Source organism: Felis catus, chromosome C2 (assembly GCF_018350175.1).
Source record: "Felis catus isolate Fca126 chromosome C2, F.catus_Fca126_mat1.0, whole genome shotgun sequence".
In the NCBI taxonomy this organism is placed as follows: Eukaryota; Metazoa; Chordata; class Mammalia; order Carnivora; family Felidae; genus Felis; species Felis catus.
The window spans coordinates 141,777,980-141,796,739 of record NC_058376.1 but is presented as its reverse complement, the minus strand read 5'-3'; the positions used below and the strand labels follow the sequence as shown (position 1 = coordinate 141,796,739).

General features: G+C 39.6%; 2 protein-coding genes across 21 annotated transcripts in view; one reads left to right on the top strand and one right to left on the bottom strand.

Moving 5' to 3' along the window:
• Positions 1–11,925, top strand: part of TOP2B (DNA topoisomerase II beta) — a 65,225-nt gene extending 53,300 nt beyond the window's left edge. For both annotated transcript variants that reach the window (XM_023260624.2, XM_023260625.2), the window contains exons 29-36: positions 1,057–1,201; positions 1,668–1,829; positions 3,529–3,730; positions 4,679–4,758; positions 6,184–6,294; positions 8,864–8,986; positions 10,462–10,556; positions 11,433–11,925. In XM_023260624.2, the coding sequence (XP_023116392.1) occupies positions 1,057–1,201; positions 1,668–1,829; positions 3,529–3,730; positions 4,679–4,758; positions 6,184–6,294; positions 8,864–8,986; positions 10,462–10,556; positions 11,433–11,600 (1,086 nt within the window). In that variant the 3' untranslated portion in view covers positions 11,601–11,925. The remainder of the gene's footprint in view (positions 1–1,056; positions 1,202–1,667; positions 1,830–3,528; positions 3,731–4,678; positions 4,759–6,183; positions 6,295–8,863; positions 8,987–10,461; positions 10,557–11,432) is intronic.
• A 52-nt stretch (positions 11,926–11,977) lies between these two features.
• The window catches only part of RARB (retinoic acid receptor beta), a 769,461-nt gene continuing 762,678 nt past the window's right edge, over positions 11,978–18,760 (bottom strand). For 18 of the 19 annotated variants that reach the window (XM_023260626.2, XM_045037698.1, XM_011286272.4 and 15 more), the window contains 3 exons: positions 16,004–16,208; positions 15,014–15,172; positions 11,978–13,460 (listed from right to left, as the gene is read on the bottom strand). In XM_023260626.2, the coding sequence (XP_023116394.1) occupies positions 13,264–13,460; positions 15,014–15,172; positions 16,004–16,208 (561 nt within the window). In that variant the 3' untranslated portion in view covers positions 11,978–13,263. The remainder of the gene's footprint in view (positions 13,461–15,013; positions 15,173–16,003; positions 16,209–18,760) is intronic. The other variant, XR_006585568.1, reaches the window with a different exon arrangement.

The window sequence follows — 18,760 nt, the reverse complement described above, 5'->3', positions numbered from 1 at the left end:
ATCAGTAACTGAATCCTACTGACTGCCTATGTAGCAGTTCCGCAATCCTCCCCCCACTGCCCCGCTTTTCTTGGTCTCCATTGATACTGTCTTAGAATTTCAGAAGTTTTCTTTGACGTAAAGTGTTCCTCTTAATTAGTCTTCCTGTCTCTAGTTATCATGACTTCTACATTTTTGTACTTCATTCTTCTCTGTTTTGTCTCTTACTACCTATGTGATATTTCCAAAAATAAGTGTGACTGTTGCACAGATGCTCAAAAGTTTTCAGTGACTCCCCACTGACTGCACACAGATTCTAGTATCCAGTCATATAGCAACTGCATACCTCCCTGTGTTTCCATGTGCCTACTCTTTCCTTTTCCCTTTCCTTGAATCCTACCCGACTGTTTGAAATTTGCTAAACATAATATGGTATCGTGCCTCTGTGTCTTTTGCCTGGGATGCTCTGCCCTCCTTTCCTTCTCTTCACTTGGCAAACATACATGATTCTTTCAAAACCGAGTCAGAAAGTCTCCTTCTCCATGAAGTCATCTCTGACCCTGCCTTGGGCAGAGTTGCTCACTTCTCCCCCTGGGTTACTTTTATATCTCCCTCCATATTTGTTATTTGTATTCTAATGACTTGTCCTGGTGTCCTTCCCTGTCTTTTAATAATCTTAGGGTAGGGAGACTTTGACTAATACCTAGCAGTGCATGTGTTGCTTATCTTCCTTCAATAATCTGTGATTTTTTTCTAGTATGAGAGACCTGAAATATAGGAACTTATTTTGCAGGTACTCTTTGGTGTATTTTGCTATTGGTCTGAAAGCCCTTTTGATAATCAAAAGCTCTCATCTTATTTGTTTTCTGGTTACTTTTAAGTAGCTATTATCTCAGTGTATCAGAATAGTAGAGTGTAAGCAATATCATTTGCTGCAGGTAAATAAAGTAGAAGATGGTCTGATCAAAGTCCTCTGCATTACTTATCTGATATGAAGAAGTGATCTATTGACTGGAAATGTATGGTCTTAATTTTTATTTTTACTCCTAGTTATTTGTTTGTTTGTTTAATGTATAGGGTGATCTCGATACCACAGCAGTAAAAGTAGAATTTGATGAAGAATTCAGTGGAACACCAGTAGAGGGTACAGGAGAAGAGGCATTGATCCCGTCAGCTCCTGTAAATAAAGGTCCCAAACCCAAAAGGGAGAAAAAGGAGCCTGGTGAGGAACTGTTACAAAGATTTTTTTTTTTTTTAAGAAAAAATTTTTTTGTTTATTTTGAGAGAGAGCAAGTGTGAGTGGGGGAGGGGCAGAGAGAGAGAGGGACAGAGAGAATCAGAAGCAGGCTCCGTGAACTGTCAGTGCAGAGCCTGACGTGGGGCTCAATCTCATGAACTGCAAGATCATGACCTGGGCTGAAATCAAGAGTCTGTCGCTTAACTGATTGAGCCACTCAGGTGCCCCTACCTACAAAGTATTTTTGTGAGGGGGGAAAAAAATATATATGTACAGGGTATAGCTAGATTTTTTTTTATAGTGCTTTTTTTTTTCCCTCTAGTAGTTGATGTTAATGTCTTAAATTTTCATGAACATTTGTTATTTTGTAATTAACCTTTCATTATGAGTTTTATTTTTAGTAATGACATTTGTATAAATATTGATACATATCTTATTCTTTCATTTTTAGGTACCAGGGTGAGAAAAACACCTACATCATCTGGTAAATCCACTGCAAAGAAAGTGAAGAAACGGAATCCTTGGTCAGATGATGAATCCAAGTCAGAAAGTGACTTGGAAGAAACAGAGCCTGTGGTTATTCCCAGAGATTCTTTGCTTAGGAGAGCAGCTGGTACTTTGATATATTTTGTTTTTATTTTCTTGTATATTCTAGTTTGCCCAAGTTAGTATTACTCCTATAAGTTGGTATATTTAGTACTGTCAATGTCATTAAAGTACTAAATTGTTAGTATTTCAGAAGTTACAGTTCATGAAGACAAAAATGTTGCTTTAGAGAATGTTGTTTTTAGCAAAGTTGGACACAGATTGCTCTAAAGTGAATCATGTTGTCTATTGGTTTTTGTTAGAAAGTTTGGGTTTTAATCCATCCATAGTTTGAAGATGTTTGGTAAAAACTGTTTCTTGGTAGAATATCAACAGTGATCAGTAGAAGTGCTTTGTAGTTTTTTTGTTTTCTCCCCCATATATCACGAGAAGTTTCATGATTAGAAGTCTGATTCCATGCACATAGCATAATTTATATAATTGCAGTGCTAGAGTTAGGATGAAGATATCATCTTGTTATTTTGTATGGCTGTTAAGCATGCAATTTTACCCTTTCCGAATATTCATTAATTTGAAGTCTTCAAATATTTAAAACTTGAGTGTCCTATTGTAAAGATTCTTCTCAAATTTTATTAAGTCCTAATTTAGTTAAAATGAGTGATACCTTATTATGGTTGTTTTATTTGTGCGAGATACTTTTTAAAATATATGTCAGACCAGGGGTGCCTGGGTGGTGCAGTCGGTTGGGCGTCCGACTTCAGCCAGGTCACAATCTCGTGGTCCGTGAGTTCGAGCCCCGCGTCGGGCTCTGGGCTGATGGCTCAGAGCCTGGAGCCTGTTTCCGATTCTGTGTCTCCCTCTCTCTCTGCCCCTCCCCCGTTCATGCTCTGTCTCTCTCTGTCCCAAAAATAAATAAACGTTGAAAAAAAAAAATTAAAAAAAAAAATATGTCAGACCTTAAATTCTTTGGTGCTCTAATCGCCAGTGATTGAATTTCTTTTCCTAACGCACACAGGTAGTACAATGTAGGTGAATTTTTAATAGAGTAACTTAACTTATGTGAAAATTAATCTATTAAATTAGATACTTCAAAATTCTATTTAGTCTTTTTCGTACACCTAAAATGAAGTATAAAATGACACAGCATCCAAATTATTTAAAAATTTTATTCCATAGTATATGCTAGAAGTTATAAGACTTGCATTATACCAATGTGCCTTTCCCCATACTTGGTACCTTTTTATGCTTTTTTTATTATTGTTTAGTAATATGTTGAGGTATTATCTCTGTATTTCTCATTCATCTGAAGAATTATGGTCTGTTATTTTGTAGTAAAACTATTGTGAATAGAAGATAGAAGTTTTTATGTAAGAGGTTGAGAGAACGTTCGGCACTTTCTAAGACAAGTAAAATTTGTCTTTTGTAATTGCAGAAATGGGAAGTCTTAGTAGTCCCTTTTACAATGGCTTATATTCCTATTTTTGAGTAATATTTAAGTATGACAAATTGCACCCTAACAATCTTATTAATCAGTTTGTGCTCCCCTGTACATATGCAGCATTAGCCTCCTGGGAAGTACAAGATTAACCCTTGACGCTATCAAAATAACTGAGGCCAAAGCTGTTGGTTTTTGCTGTGAATGCTTGTCTTTTTTCCCCCCTTTTGTTCTTTTTAGAGATAGCTGGAATATCTTCAAATGCATTATTTGTAATATTTCATGTAGATAAAGCTGGATTTAACATTCCTGTTTTTTTTTCTCCTCTTAGCTGAAAGGCCTAAGTACACGTTTGACTTCTCAGAAGAGGAGGATGATGATGCTGATGATGATGAGGACAATAATGATTTAGAGGAATTGAAAGTGAAAGCATCTCCCATAACAAATGATGGGGAAGATGAATTTGTTCCTTCAGATGGCCTAGATAAAGATGAATATACATTTTCACCTGGCAAATCAAAAGCTACTCCAGAGTAAGTAATAAAGTACTATTCGTTATATGGTACAATTCATTATTTAGGCATCTATCAAAGATCTCCTAGTAAACTGTGTCTAAGAATTTATTATCATTCGAGGTAAGGTCCTCCTCACAAAGGAAAAAATCTGGGTAATGTTGCAGCTGTTTACAGAACTGTTGTCTATAGAGCATGGATTGGCAGCCCCCTCCCCCCCCATAAAGGGCTCTATAGCAAATATTTTAGGCTTTGCAAGCCATATGGTCTCTTTTGCAACTACTCAGTTTTTGCCATTGTAGCAAGAAAGCAGCCATAAACAGTATGTAAATGACTAAGTGTAGCTGTGTTCCAGTAAAACTTTAGAAAAATAGGCTGCAGGCCTATGGGACATTGACAACATGGTTCAGAGAAGTTACTAATTCTTTAGAACTGGGAGGATTTAATTTTCTTCCCTAGCTTTGGCTTTGATTTTTTTTTTTTTTTTTTTTTTTTTTTTTGCCTCTGGAGAGTATTGAACCTTAATGTGTAAGATGTGAAGTTTGTAAGCTGTTTTAGATTTTTAAAGGAAGTGTTTTATCATAGGCAGTCTAGGGTTAAAAATAGGATTATTGAGGACTCTGACAGAGATTCTGACTTTCTCCTTAGGTTTCTGGCCATAATTTACTGATGTTGAATTCTGGAACAGTTCTGTTAATCATAAAATTTAATGTAGTGATAATTTGGATAACTTTAACCTTTCTTTGCTCAGTTTCCATTCTTTTATGTTAAATCATTGGTTTTTCTGGTGTCTCTGAATGTATTTCTATGCACACCTGTGCATGTGAGACAGAAAAAAAAAGTTTGGTTCCCCTGTGTTTGACAAAGAGAAACCAATGAGAGAACTGTAATTATAATCCTGCAGCACATTATATAATTTACCAAGGTTGAAACTATATTTAAGTTGTGATTAATTTTTCTTTCTAATAGAAAATCTTCACATGACAAAAAAGGTCAAGATTTTGGGAATCTCTTCTCATTTCCTTCATACTCTCAGAAGTCAGAAGATGGTATGCTCCTTTAATCTTTTCATTGATTACTTACTGTATTATTGCTATGGATTTTTTTTTTATGAGCGGAAAACTTACCTTGTTTTTACATTTCCCTCAATGTAATAAGGTTTATTTACTTTTTCTAAGATGAGTACCAACTAATTGGTTAAAATAGGCATTATGGAACTCGTTAGGTTGATAGATGTGTGTATAGATGTGCGTGTAGTGTTCTAATGAGAGAAAAAGATAAAGAAATCTTGGAAGATGAAATTTGATTTTCATGGCAATGTGAATGTATATGTGACAGGTTTTTTGTTTTAAGCTACAAGGGGACTGATATTCAGATTTGTACTAAACTGTAGTAGCTGAAAGAAGCAAACTTAATCAGGGTGTATATTATTTCCTATTAAAACAATTTTTTTTTAACGTTTATTTTTGAGAGAGAGAGAGAGAGAGAGACAGAGTGTGAGTTGGGGAGGGGCAAAGAGAGAGAGGGAGACACAGAATGTGAAGCAGGCTCCAGGCTCTGAGCTGTCAGCACAGAGCCTGACACGGGGCTCAAACTCACAAACTGCGGGATCATGACCTGAGCTGACGTCAGACACTCAACTGACTGAGCCACCCAGGCGCCCCTATTTCCTATGTTTTTATGTGGGGAATTTTTAAGGTCAAAACAATCTAGTTACACTTAACTGTCTTGCATTTTTAAAACACACACACATACAGGCAGACAGACATAGATCTGATACATGTTCTAAGTGTATAGATAGATATGCATATTTGAGAGCATGTCAAAACTGTTATGTAAAACTGCCACATCTAAGTAGACATATCGAATCCCTGTTTTGGTTTGACAAAGGGAAGGGGGAAGGGATGGAGAGCGGAATTGTTGAATCAAAATGGAGTATAAGAGTAAACTGAAGCCTACTGCCTTTTAAAAGGCAAAAGATTTATGTGATCTGAAGAGAAACCAGAGCATGCCTACTGCCTTTTAAATTGATCTTCAGTGACTTAAAATTGGCTTTTAAAAGATGAAGTTACCACTTTCTTAGATTGAACATTATTACTGATATTCCTGAAATGGTTAACAGCATTAGATGTGTAGATAGTAAAATAATCACAGTGAGATCTTGCAGTTTAAAATAAATCAGTATTTTTGAGCTGATCAGTTATGTTTTAAATGATTACCGTTTGGGACTATTAAGAATTTTATTACTCTATACATTTCTATATTGTTTTACAACAGAGTTAACATTTTTGAAATATAACATTGTTATATTTTTTGTTTTCAGCTGTTTGTATGTTGTGGATTATATGATCACAAAATAGAAATTTATAAGATCAATTAGCTAAAGAGAAGTCATCAGTAAAAAGAATCAAAGTTTAACTGTTAAGTGGTCCTTATAGAGTCTCTTTACTGAAAGAAAGCTTTATAATTTTTAGATTCAGCTAAATTTGACAGTAATGAAGAAGATTCTGCCTCTGTTTTTTCACCATCGTTTGGTCTGAAACAAACAGATAAAGTTCCAAGTAAAACAGTAGCTGCTAAAAAGGGTATGTACTTAGATTTGATGTTGTTAAGCATCTTACAGACTATATGTAGTTGATATTAAAGGAAATTTAATATAATTTGAAACTATTTGCATGTGGATTTCAGTAGAAAATAGTATAAATGTGTATAAAGAGAATCCCTCTTGTTTTCTAACCGTATGAAGTAATAATTAAAATGTAAGACCTTATTGTAAAACTATTGTAATTATAAAATAATCCTGTGTATTGATATCTAAAGATAGCTTTTTAGGTAAGCTCTCCTATAGGTGTTAGCTTGTAAAATAGATGAAAATTTTGTCTGGCTAGTAGCCTGATTGTGTTATCTAGGTAGGTCATGTCTTCACACCCCATTTGGAATGATGGCTCAGTTCTGCTGGGGTCGTCTTTTTTTCTTTCTGAGTCATGTAGCTTCTTTCTTTTCCATAGCCTTAGATTCTCCATAAATCTAAGTTGATTTGACATAGGAATCTGTTATTAGTCCCAAGGGACATACTCTTGGTGTTTTTGAAGAAGGCCAGTATTAGTGCTTTGTGTTTAAAAGATAAGTGCTCCTTACACAGCAAGTAAATAAACATACAGTATGGACCATCTTTTCAGTACCTCAAAAATGTAAAACAGATTCCATTGTAGACACGCACATATTAGATGAAGGGGAACAACAACAGAAGTCCCTACTTACTTTGAGTGCACTAGCACCACGGTAAGAAGTTGGTTGACTGCCACAGCTTCTCTGGCCAACACACCAGGTGCCCTGTCTGCATCCCTTCACCCACACCTCTTCCGTACACGTCAGCCAGTGCCTGTATTTCTTTGCCTCAGGACTTGTTACTGTGTTGGAATATTAGTATTTCCCCACTCCAGCCGCTCTTTCTCAGTAATTGAAGAGAGCTGGTTTGCAAATACGTTAGTGCTCTTGCCTCTCTGGTTAGCCGGCTCTGAGATGTGTGACTTCCCATGGCTCAGAGATTGCTCGTGGTGAGCCCTCAGGGTGATGACAGGCTTGGTACCGTACCCATTACTGGCTGCTGTCGCTTCACTGCCTCAGTTCTGTTCTCCGTTTTTTTTTTTTAACCTCCCAAATAAGTACTTGTACTGGAGTCTTTGTTTTGGGGCCAGGTGGGGTCTGCTTCTGGGGAGTTCAAACTGAGACAGGCCCTATAGTTTTTCTTTCTGCATCTTTTTTAAAATTGTCTTCACGTGAGCACTTTATAACCACCCCGAGAACTTGGGAGCCCTGTCACTTCTTGGAACGTATCGACCTGTTTCCTTCATCGAGCTCTTCACTCCTATTTAAGCTAATGAGTTAGTGTTGAGTGTTAACTAACAGGCTAGCGTACCACAACCCCTGTCCCGTCTGGTTGCCTCACTTGAACCAGCCTGTGTCAGTTGAATGGGTGATGCTTGCGTGAAACCGTTGAAGCCCTCAGTCTTCCTCTAGCCGCCTTCCAAAAACACAGTTCCCACAAAATCCCATTTCAAGGAGAGGATGCATCCCCTCCCCCATCCTCTGTGAGATTATCTCTGTTAGCTCCAAATTCTATGTATTATTATACAAGTTAACCTCTGTAACTCCAGTCGTTGACAGCAGAAGCAGCTCATGGTACTCCGGTATCGACTTACATTTGCTTGGTGGAACTTTAACTGCCACCTCACACTCAAGCCTGGAAACTCTAACGAAGGAGAAAGCTGGTTCCTAGAACACACTGCTGTGTCAAGCCTCTACTGGTGCTAGGAGCTGCCTGCCACGTGGCTCTTGTGGTGGACTTAGTCATAAGGATTCAGGGAAAAGCCACAAAACCTGTGGTTGCCGCGGCCATGATGAGTGTGGACTCTCTTGCCGTCCTAATGAGGGGCCTTTACCCTAGCATCTCAGATTGGGCCCAGGAATACATTTTCCATGTAATTAGCCTGTTCTGGTTTTTGTTTTTTAATTTTTACTAATCACACAAGTGAAGTCTGATTTATCAGTTTTCACATAGAATGCAAATGAAGCAGAAAAACATTCTATTTTAAAAGCAAAATTCATAAAACAAAGGCTTTTGGGCCTATTGTCTTACCTGGAATTTTCACATTTCTTTCTACATAAAAGTGCCATGTTTGGATTTCAACTTTTCAACTTTGAATTGAAGTGAATCAGCTTCTATTCATGGTATTTGGGGGTCCATGTAAAAATGTTTTTTCCTTCCTCTAAAACATTTTAGAAGTTAGAACGTAACGTGGTTATACTTGAGTTGTAATTAATGTCAAATATGTTACTTTTCTATCATGACTATATTTTTACTACTGCTTTTTAAAAGTTCCTGCTTAATTCACATTAATGGCCTTTGTTTAAAATAATCTCCCACGAAATAGCAAAAGGCATATTGTTCAAAATTAAATAAAAAGCATGGTGTCATCTGTGAGAAATTGTTTGGCTTCATACTGGCACCAAGGGAAGAGAAACCATTTTGTTATGTAAGGCTACTCAATTTCCTATCAGCAGTAAGAAATTCCATTGTTACAGGATTCGCTTGAGCATGGTTTGCTGGTAAGTGTATTACATTGATTTATGAAATGGAAATTTGCTTAATAGGAAAACCATCTTCAGATACAACTGCTAAGCCCAAGAGAACCCCTAAACAGAAGAAAGTAGAGACTGTAAACTCTGACTCAGATTCAGAATTCGGCATTCCAAAGAAGAGTACACCCCCAAAAGGTGAGGATTATGTTTAACCCTCTAATGGATGTCATTTCGTCTCTTCTCATTGAATTTAGAAAGACTGTACTGTTTTGTTTTAAATTGCTTTACTCCTCAACAAGGAATATGTTTAAGAATTAGTGCTGAATTAGAGTCCAGAGGAAGTCTAGTGCTTTGTTTTAGGAATCAAGGAATTACGACTCGGAAGTTAAGTAAACAACTTACATACCTAAGAATGGTTCAGAGACCCCCTGCACAGACTCACTGGGAGTAGTTATTGAGAAGGCAGATGAGGGCTCCTTGCCAAGTGGAGAGTGACCATTCCCAGGAGCTGGGACTTGTACACGAGCTGTTGTTTGCTCATCTAGGAACCAGTTCTTCATCCTGGAACCCTCATTTCCTTCCAGAATCTAGAAAAGTCCTCAAAGGTGCTTTTTAAAAAATATGTCTAAGATAGCTTTTTCTGAGGGTAGCCGCTCAGCCTTTTCTCCCAACTGACAGATTTACCATCAGTGTATTTAGAGTGGTGATTGGGATGAGGAGATAGCTACATGGAAACAAGGGAGAATAGGGGCAAAAAAGAAACAGTGATTAAGGAGATCAGTACTTCTGTTATGCCTGGCTTGAAACTGTTAAAGATTCAGAAGTGCCATTTCATTGATTCATTTGATAAAATCGGACATCCCAAGATTGTTTAGGCTATCCATACTAGTACAGTCTGGTTCGTCATAGCTCTTAAAGAATCTTTAAAATTTAGAATGGCAGTTTAGTTCCATTTTCTCTTTCACTGGCATCATTGTAGGATGTAGAATATTTTGTCACCATTTGCATATTACTTTTCCCCCCTTTCTCCTCCAGTGAGAATAAGAGGTTAGTTAGGTAGAAAAAAAAAAATAGCTGCATGTGATGCTTTGAAGTCTGAGAAGGAACATGGATTTGACAGATTATGATTAATACTCGGGGTTTATTCTAAGACTGTGCTACCTAAAATGGGATCTGCAGTTGGTTGTTACTAGTGCATAAGTAAAATTTGGACTACACATTTAAACATAATTTGTGCTAATAAGAAAATATGTATTTTCTAGTAATTCATATTGTATTTTTAAAGGTACTAGTCTATGACAAATTAGAAACTAAAACTTGTTTTCATCACATACAAGTTAAAAAGCAACAAGACATTTTCTTTTTAGGCACAAAGACCACATGTTCAAAATGTAAATGTCTTCTCTTGTGTATCAGGAGTTTGGTCATTAAAATTTGTCACCGGGACCTTCCAACTAGTTTTAAATGTATTTGTGAAATACTCTTTCGTCCCATCAATCCCAAAACTGAAATGATGCCACCAAATAGTTCCTACACCATTTATATTTAGAGACCAGGATTGCAGTACTGACTGGGGCATGCCAAAGAAGTGAACTATAATGTTGTGACATTTATCTTTTTATACTGTACTTTAACCTTGGGAGGAAAAAACCCCTTTGTATCATTTTAAGGTAAAGGCCGAGGAGCAAAGAAAAGGAAAGCATCTGGCTCTGAAAATGAAGGTGATTATAACCCTGGCAGGAAAACATCCAAAACACCAAGCAAGGTAATCAGGAACATCTTTTTATGCATTGTTTTACGATGATCTATAACTGGCTTAGTTGGCTTATTACTATAAGGTCTTCTAACACTTTAAACCTAGCTTCTCATGCATACGGCACTTATGTATAGTTAAAAGAATTATCCAAGTATAAGATGCATACAATCAGGACTATTTCTTGGGTAAAAGTCTGGCATAAATGAGCCTACTTAATTAAGAGTATTCTATTCCATCCAATGAACGATTGAAGTTATTGGCTATGTGTCTGAAATACTTTTCAGACCAAATAAAGGCTGTTTCTTTTTAGCTTGGATTTATTTGCCCAGGCTCTGATTTTTTTCTTTTAACTTGAATTCATTTGTGGCTAATTTTCACAGTCTGACCTTTCTCCAGGAGCACACAATCTTTTTTATAGGTAAAAGAAAAACATCCAGTGTCCTTTTTCTTCTCTCCCTATTAAAATGTAAAAATACAAACATGATTTTAGCTTCACGCCATTCTCCACCTTGGCCTTTTCCATCCAGTCTTCCATGTGTCTGGTCCATCTTGGTGACTCCTCTCTGCATTTTTATAATAAATATTGTGCATAAGTTTTGTTTTCCTTTCATGAATTGAGAGGTACTTACAAGTAAATAATTTGTACTAATCTGGGTACTGTGCATAGTTGCTTGGTAATAGAGAAATTCAGAAAAAAATATCACCACGGTGGCAGATTATTATACTTCATCATTTTTATAAAGGTAACTTAAGTTAGCATTACAATTATGATTTTAGAAGCCTCGTTATTTGTATTATTTCTCAAATGTAAGTGAAGTATAAGGAATAATTCTTTTTAACATTAGTCTTTTCCTTTTTTCTTTTTTTTCTTTAAACCATGTCTAGAAAATGAAGAAAACCTCTTTTGATCAGGATTCAGATGTGGACATCTTCCCATCAGATTTCACTTCTGAAGCACCTTCTCTGCCACGGAGCGGTCGGGCTAGGAAAGAAGTAAAATATTTTGCAGAGTCCGATGATGAAGAAGATGTTGATTTTGCAATGTTTAATTAAGTGCCCAAAGAGCACAGAAACATTTTTCAACAGATAAATTGTGTTGTCCTTTTGTCTTTTCTGTCTCAGACTTTTGTACATCTGGCTTATTTTAATGTGATGATGTAATTGATGGTTTTTTATTATTGTGGTAGGCCTTTTAACATTTTGTTCTTACACATACGGTTTTATGCTCTTTTTTACTCATTGAAATGTCATGTACTGTCTGATTGGCTTGTAGAATTGTTATAGACTGCCGTGCATTAGCACAGATTTTAATTGTCATGGTTGCAGACTACAGACCTGCTTTTTGAAATGAAATTTAAACATTAAAAATGGAACTGTGTACTCTGTGTCTTTACTAAAGATGGAAGTGTAGTAAAAGCTCCCATACACTCTTAAAATAAATATATTTTATTCTTTGCCAGGAGACTCCATGGAAAAAGGTAAACAGTATATGAACATAGAAAGCATTGTTAAACAATCTCAATGTACAAACAGAGCCAGTGAAAGTACATCACAGACTTGCTAATATATCAAAAAAAAAAAAAATCCACTAGTGCTTAAATGAGAACTAAGAAACTGACACTTGTATCTGTTAACCACTCTACCACAGCTTTCACTCTGCTTCATAGTGATTGAACAAGGTCAAAGGATGCAGATTCTCTGTCCATGCCTTTAGGGGTTCATACTAGCCCCCGGGCATCAAGGAGGCTAGGAAAAAAAAAAAACAAACCCTCAATACCAGGCATGAATGAGGAAGGACACTGGAGTTACACGGTGTAGGTGGTAGACCAGTCTGTAATTATCCCATGAAATTTCCCTAATGGCTTGTGAACAGGTAAACAAAAACTTATTAACACTGAAAAGTGTTTCTGCCTTGGAGGCTACCATTACTGTAAAAATGTATCTTTAAAAAAAAAAATTGTGTAGTTATGTCATTAAGATAAACCACTCTTAAAGTGACATTAACAGTTGAACAAATGACATCTGATTAACTGAACTGGCAGTTACACCGATACAGAATTCTCTTCTGCTAGTGCAGTGAATTTGTATCTTTTTACTGGGCAACATGAAATAGAAGACGCAGTTTGAGAGCGTCAGAAAGAGCAAGGACAAGCTTCCGTACTAACTAAATTAGACTTCTCTCTAGCTTTGTCATACTGTACAACAGTCCCCTTTCCTTACCTTGGTGTCCTGATTACTCTGTGAAAGCAAGTTATTTTTTTGAGCCTCTCTTAGCTGGACGCGTGCAGTAGTCTGTTCCGCAACCTCGGTGTCTTGGTTGAGTATGCAAGGCAAAAGGAAAGCACCAAACATACAGTATAGAAAGAACAGAGCCATACTTCTGTATGTACAAAGTCTTCAGAAACTTAACCGGGGTAAATCATTTCGACTGGGTCTTTGCCATGCAATCTTGAGTGTTCAAAGAGGAAAATAGAAGCTTTTAACTAGTTTCTGGTTGCACGAAATGGCTGAGTTTTAGAATTTAAAAAGTTTGTATTTCTAGGTAAGTTAGACAGTGAGGAGTAAATATTGATACATATGAAAACTTCTTGGTCCTTCTTGAGTTTTAATATATTTTCAGTCCGAAAACTAAGCAGCAGTAAAAATGTTTCTTTCTTGCGGTTTAAATCCTGGAACTGAAGGTACTGGGGAATGTTTGAAGTGGCTGGAAAGTGTCTTATTGCACCAGTGGTGACTGACTGACCCCGCTGTTTTCCACCGAGCTGGGTGAGATGCTGGGACTGTGCTCCGCTGGGTTCCCGCTCGAACTGGGGGTCAAGGGTTCATGTCCTTCAGAATTCTCCAGCATTTCCTGAATGAGAGGTGGCATTGATCCAGGAATTTCCATTTTCAAGGTAATTACACGTTCTGCACCTTTTAAAGAGAGATAATAGAAATCTGGTAGAGAGAAGGAGTCAAGCTGAAGAACTAAGGCTCCACCTTCACTGACTTGAACGAGGGTTTTGGTGAAAACCGTGCTGCCAGTGCCTTCCAGAGGCTACCCTAATTTTACGACATTTAAATATTTCTACTCCATCTATAGAAAAGCAGCACAGACGCGGTGACTTCCTTAAATGTGCTGCTCCCATGCCCGAGTCAGTGGTAGGAAACCGTGTCAACATATATTCACTTAATTTACAAAGAGACGTTCTTGATAAAAGACCAGAAAGAGCGTGTCTTCCAACAAGACAGTTTTCAAGGATACCAGTTACCCACAAAGGAAGGAAGCGACAGGTAACAACTAACAAATGGGCGGCTTGTCAACTTGGACGCAGCACTGCCCTGTCCAGGGCAACAGGCACTAGCCACGTGTGACGATTTAAATTTGTTACATTACAATCAGGACAAACAGTGCCTCGATTGAATTAGACACTTTTTTAGTGCTCGAGAGCCACGTGTAGCTAGTGGCTCCTTGTATTGGACAAGGCAGATTAGAGAGTATGTCCATAATCACAGTAAATTCTATTAGCACCGGTCTAGCTAGATCTAGACAATGACAGTATTAAGTTAAACAGCCTCACTGTTTTTAAAATCAAAGACCTCGTAATTCTAATGGCCAAGCACTGGTATCTGCTGTTTGCAGAGACTCTGAACCCCATGCTAAGGATGAACTCAGGAACGGCTCATCGAGAAACCTCTTCGAAGTAGCTCAAGAATCGAGACGCCTCGTCCAACAAATTCACCGTGTTTTTTAAGCACTCTGTGAAATGCAGAGTTGGTTCCTTGGCTCGGCCAGGCCTTCAGGGGCAGAGCACGCTATAATGGGGAAGGAGAAGGACCGCAGCAGGCTGGGTACCAGGGATAGCTGCTGAGTTTTCTCCACACAGCAAAGCCCGACGCTAACACTCAACTGTGATATAGCTCTAGGCACTTCTGTAATTGCTCGCGTTGCCACACAAACTGAAAATCACTAGGCCAAGAATATTTATACCTCTCAGGAGAGCAAGAGTTCCTTTGCTGAGAAGTGTGCAGAAGTAAATCTGCCTACACGCGAGATAGCAATGGCAACACCGATGGAGAGAGAGACTTCACCCACTAACAACTGCCCTAAGTACTATTCATTTTCCCCAGGTTTGGATGGTCAGGAAAAACTGGAGTCAAGTTTATAGCAACCAGAGCATGTGTGCCAAGGCACGAGATGAAAAAGGCTGTCATAGAGTACATTCTCCTGAAAACAGTTTTTCTATTTACTTAGCAATCTGAATTATAAACTCAATCTATTAAGATCATTGAGCAGGGTAAGATTTAAGGTGTTTTTTTTTTTTTTTTAAAGGGTGAATACTATATTCCTTCTGATTTCCGTGAGAAATGAATTCCGGAACAACAACAACAAAAAGACAGCTATTATCAAACATCCTGAATGAAAACATCAGTTTAAAAACAAGTCAGGACCACTTGGTGAATACAACATAGACTTCGAGACCTACCTTTCGCACTGATGCTGCGGAGATCTGTGATTTTCATTAAGATCTTTGGAAACATGTGAGGCTTGCTGGGTCGTCTCTTTCGGATATAAATTTTTAGTGCTTCCAGCAGTGGTTCTTGTAGCTTATCTACTTTTGTTGGTTCCTCAAGGTCCTGGCGGTCTAGACAGCAGGAATAAAGGATAAACAATTAGGGCAACAAGAGTCACGCACCTGCCAGGTGAGCGTGCGTCCTTGTTCCTCCTAGCACATTATCGTTTTATTAATGTGATGATTCCCTCACATACACAACTTTGAAGATACAGGGAACTGCTTTAGGCAGTGATACTTGAACATGTCCCTCTTGCTGGTCAAAAGCACATTCTGATGCCTGGTTGCTTTTGTTCCAGGAAGAGATTTACTCCTTGTGACCAGGAGGTGTCACTACTGAACTGAATTCAAACAAGCCTTGAGCAGGATGGTTCTAACAGCAAGGTAAACAGGCCCCGTAATCAAAGCCATTACTTTTTAACCACTTAATGATTCAACCTCCTGTGAGCCAGTAGGGGTCAGTACAGAGCAGAAAGCCGTATTTTATCCTGGTCCTTCAAGGTTTGGGCGTTGGGGTGGGGGTGGGTTGGGGGAGACAAACCAATGAATTGTAGTCCCAGCCACTAAAGTAGCAAACAGCACAATTAAGTCCCTAGCATTATCATTAAAATGTCCCTGGGCAATTTATTTTACAACAGTCTGATCCTACCTTTGAAATAATACCTGTGGCAACTGGAGAAATAGCACTGTGGTATGTCAGAGCAACAGGATCCCAAGTACCTTTATTTAATTTATAACCATATGGAAAAATGCAACGGACCCCAAGCATGCATGCCTGGCTATTTATTCACGTGTCTTTTTCCATGCAAAATAACTCTGGAATGGAGATGGGAATTTCCCATAAATGGCAAGTGCAAGTTGTTCTTCATGGAATCTCATGAGGGTTTTCTAGGTAGTTGGTACCTCCACAGATTAAGCAGATGGCACTAAGAAGGCCTGTTTCTGTGTCATCCATTTCCAAAGGCAGGAGCTGGTTGGCAAAGGTGAACACAAGGTCAGTCAGAGGACCAAATCCAGCATTGTGCATCTGAGTTCGATTTAGGGTAAGGCCATCTGAAAAAGTCATGGTGTCTTGTTCTGGGGTATACCTGGTGCAAATTCTAAGAATCTGGAAGGAAAAAAAAAAAAAGCATATTTGATGGGTCATCAAAGCCAGCTTGTTCTTACAGCATCAACCAGATCTAGGCACGTAGATTTCCAAAGACCTCTTGCATCACACGCACACGGTCCCGCTTTGGGATGTGTGATGTCTTCTGCAGCTCTTTCATTAAAAGAACAGAAGTCAAAACATGGGTTAACGTTATTTAGGGAACAATAAAAGGACAAAAGAAATTTTGAGAACCACTTGTGCTAAAAGTAATTCATTTGACTTGAATAAACATTTACTGAGTACCTACTTATGTCCCAGGCACTGTGCCAGGTGCTGGGGATAAGAAGAACAAGATTTTTTTAAAGAGCTTACAGTCTACAAAAAAAAAAAAAAAAAGGCAATATGTACCATTAAATGCCTAGTACATGTCAAATGTTCTCATGCCCTACGTTCAATCTTTCAAACAACGCCCTAGAGTGAGTGTTATTCCTATTTTACAGATAAGGGGCTAAAGCTCAGAAAGGTGAAGCCGTATGGCCAGTGTCACACAATTAACATGTGGCTGCACTGGATTCAAACCCAGGTGAGGCCCCCTCTTCCGTGATGCCTCTGGTCACGCAGCTCCACAGACAAGGAGAGTACGAGCAGGGGTGGAACCGGGAAGGCAGTTGGGCGTTCGGATGTCCTCTGACACCGGTGGGAGGGGTCCAGGGCGCACACACCCAGAAGAGGCAACATTTCAACTAAGCTCAGAAACATGGCTGGGATCCTAGGTAAGCAGCCTTGGTCACGATGCCACAGTCTCGCAATGCCACCTCGCACGGCCTTGATAGAAAACTCTGCCGGCCACCCCAGCACACCTGCTACTGGGAATTTGCCTGCTCCGGGCTCGGGGCCTTCGGGCCTCGCTCAGCATGGTGAACTCCAAAACACCTTTCTGGTGTTCCTGCTGCCCTATCAGTCCTCACTGTGGGCAAGACGCTCCGTGCGTTCTGGAACACGCAGCCACCCAGAAGCATATTTCTGCACCAACAACTGTGAGGGAACTTTCTGCCAACCAGATTTCCACATTTGACTTTTTCATCTAAAAAAGTCTCAGAGCTTCACGAAGCACAGAGACAAATTTATTCCACCTGGACAGGAGTGAAGACCCCAGTAGGTGGATGGAGCTGAGTGTTTTTTCCCAGATGTTGGTCCTCACTTTGGGTGTGGTCACCATGAACTTCAGTGTCAACTGAGAGGACAGATGTGACCAGAAGGCTCTGCCATCTTCCTGTGATGCGGCCACGTGCAGAGGGGGTGGCTCTCGGATGAAGCCACAGGACTCCCAGCTGGCAGGGAAGTCCCAGACGTACAGCCCTCCCCACTCTCCATATTCTCACCAAGACTCCTAAAGCAGGAACGAGGTCAAATCTTTTATCTTGAAGGCAAGTGCTGGGGGGTTGGGGTAAGGACAGCTCCCGTGCAGAGGACCATCCTGACTGGCTAAGTGACCGCAAAAGCCTCATAGCCACTGGAGCACAGTTAGCCAGGGGGCAGGGCGGTCGCACTGGAAAGGTCGCATGTTCTTGGGTCCTTGCTCTGGTATTCCCTGAACCTCCCAGAAGACTGGGCCAGGAGCCAGCCCTCCTCTTACATGCAGGACTCGGACTTGGGCAGGAGCATGAGGATGTCCCGCCCCGTAAAGTGAGGGCATGGGACGCTCGTGGATTAAAAAACGTCCGACTCTTGGTCAGGACGTCTCCTGAGAGGAGAACGGTGAATGATTAGCACTCCCGCCTCCAACTTATAGTAGCTAATGTTTTTATCGATCAGCGACTACATGCCAGGTACCATGCTAACTTTTAACATATTGTTTAATTCTTGTATCAACCCAGGAGTTAGGACTATTGTTATCCCATTTTACGGACGGGGAAACCAATGCGAAGTAACAGCTTGTCCTTGGTTGCCTAACTACAAGATGGCATGACTCGCTTCAGGTGACCTGTCTCCAGCACTTAAGCACTCCGCTATGCTCTTAGCCTCTGCTTCACAGCTGCCTCGTTCCTCCGCAGGCCGCTATCCACTCCAGCAGCCTAAGGTAAGATGACCTCTGGCCTGGCGTTAATCTGGATATGAGCCTCATTTGCCTTCTTAGCTGGGTGCCTTTGCACCGTGTACAACCTGAACAGTTATCCATGGTGACCTACCGGTATACGGGAGCGCATGGCCTGTGGTCTGGAAATGGAAAATTTTACAAACTTGAGGCGAGAGGGGCACAACCTCAAACTTAATATTCCTATTCTGTGACCAAGCGGCACCGTGAACTGGAAAGCATCTGAATGTGAGTGGTCACTAAACCATTACAAAGATTCCTCTTCTCTGGATGGGTGGCTGTTTCTGCCTCTCAGGTATTTGCCCAGGGGCCTCTCTGAGCCATTTCCTCTGGGTCCCTGATCGGCTGACCTGTTGCACTTCATCTTGGTAGCTGATGGGCTATGAAGCCATTGCCAGAGTCAGAGCAGCAAAGGAACCGAGAGTCACTTGTCCACCTGAGTTCCCCTGAAAGTCTTTGGCGGGGGGTGGGGGGG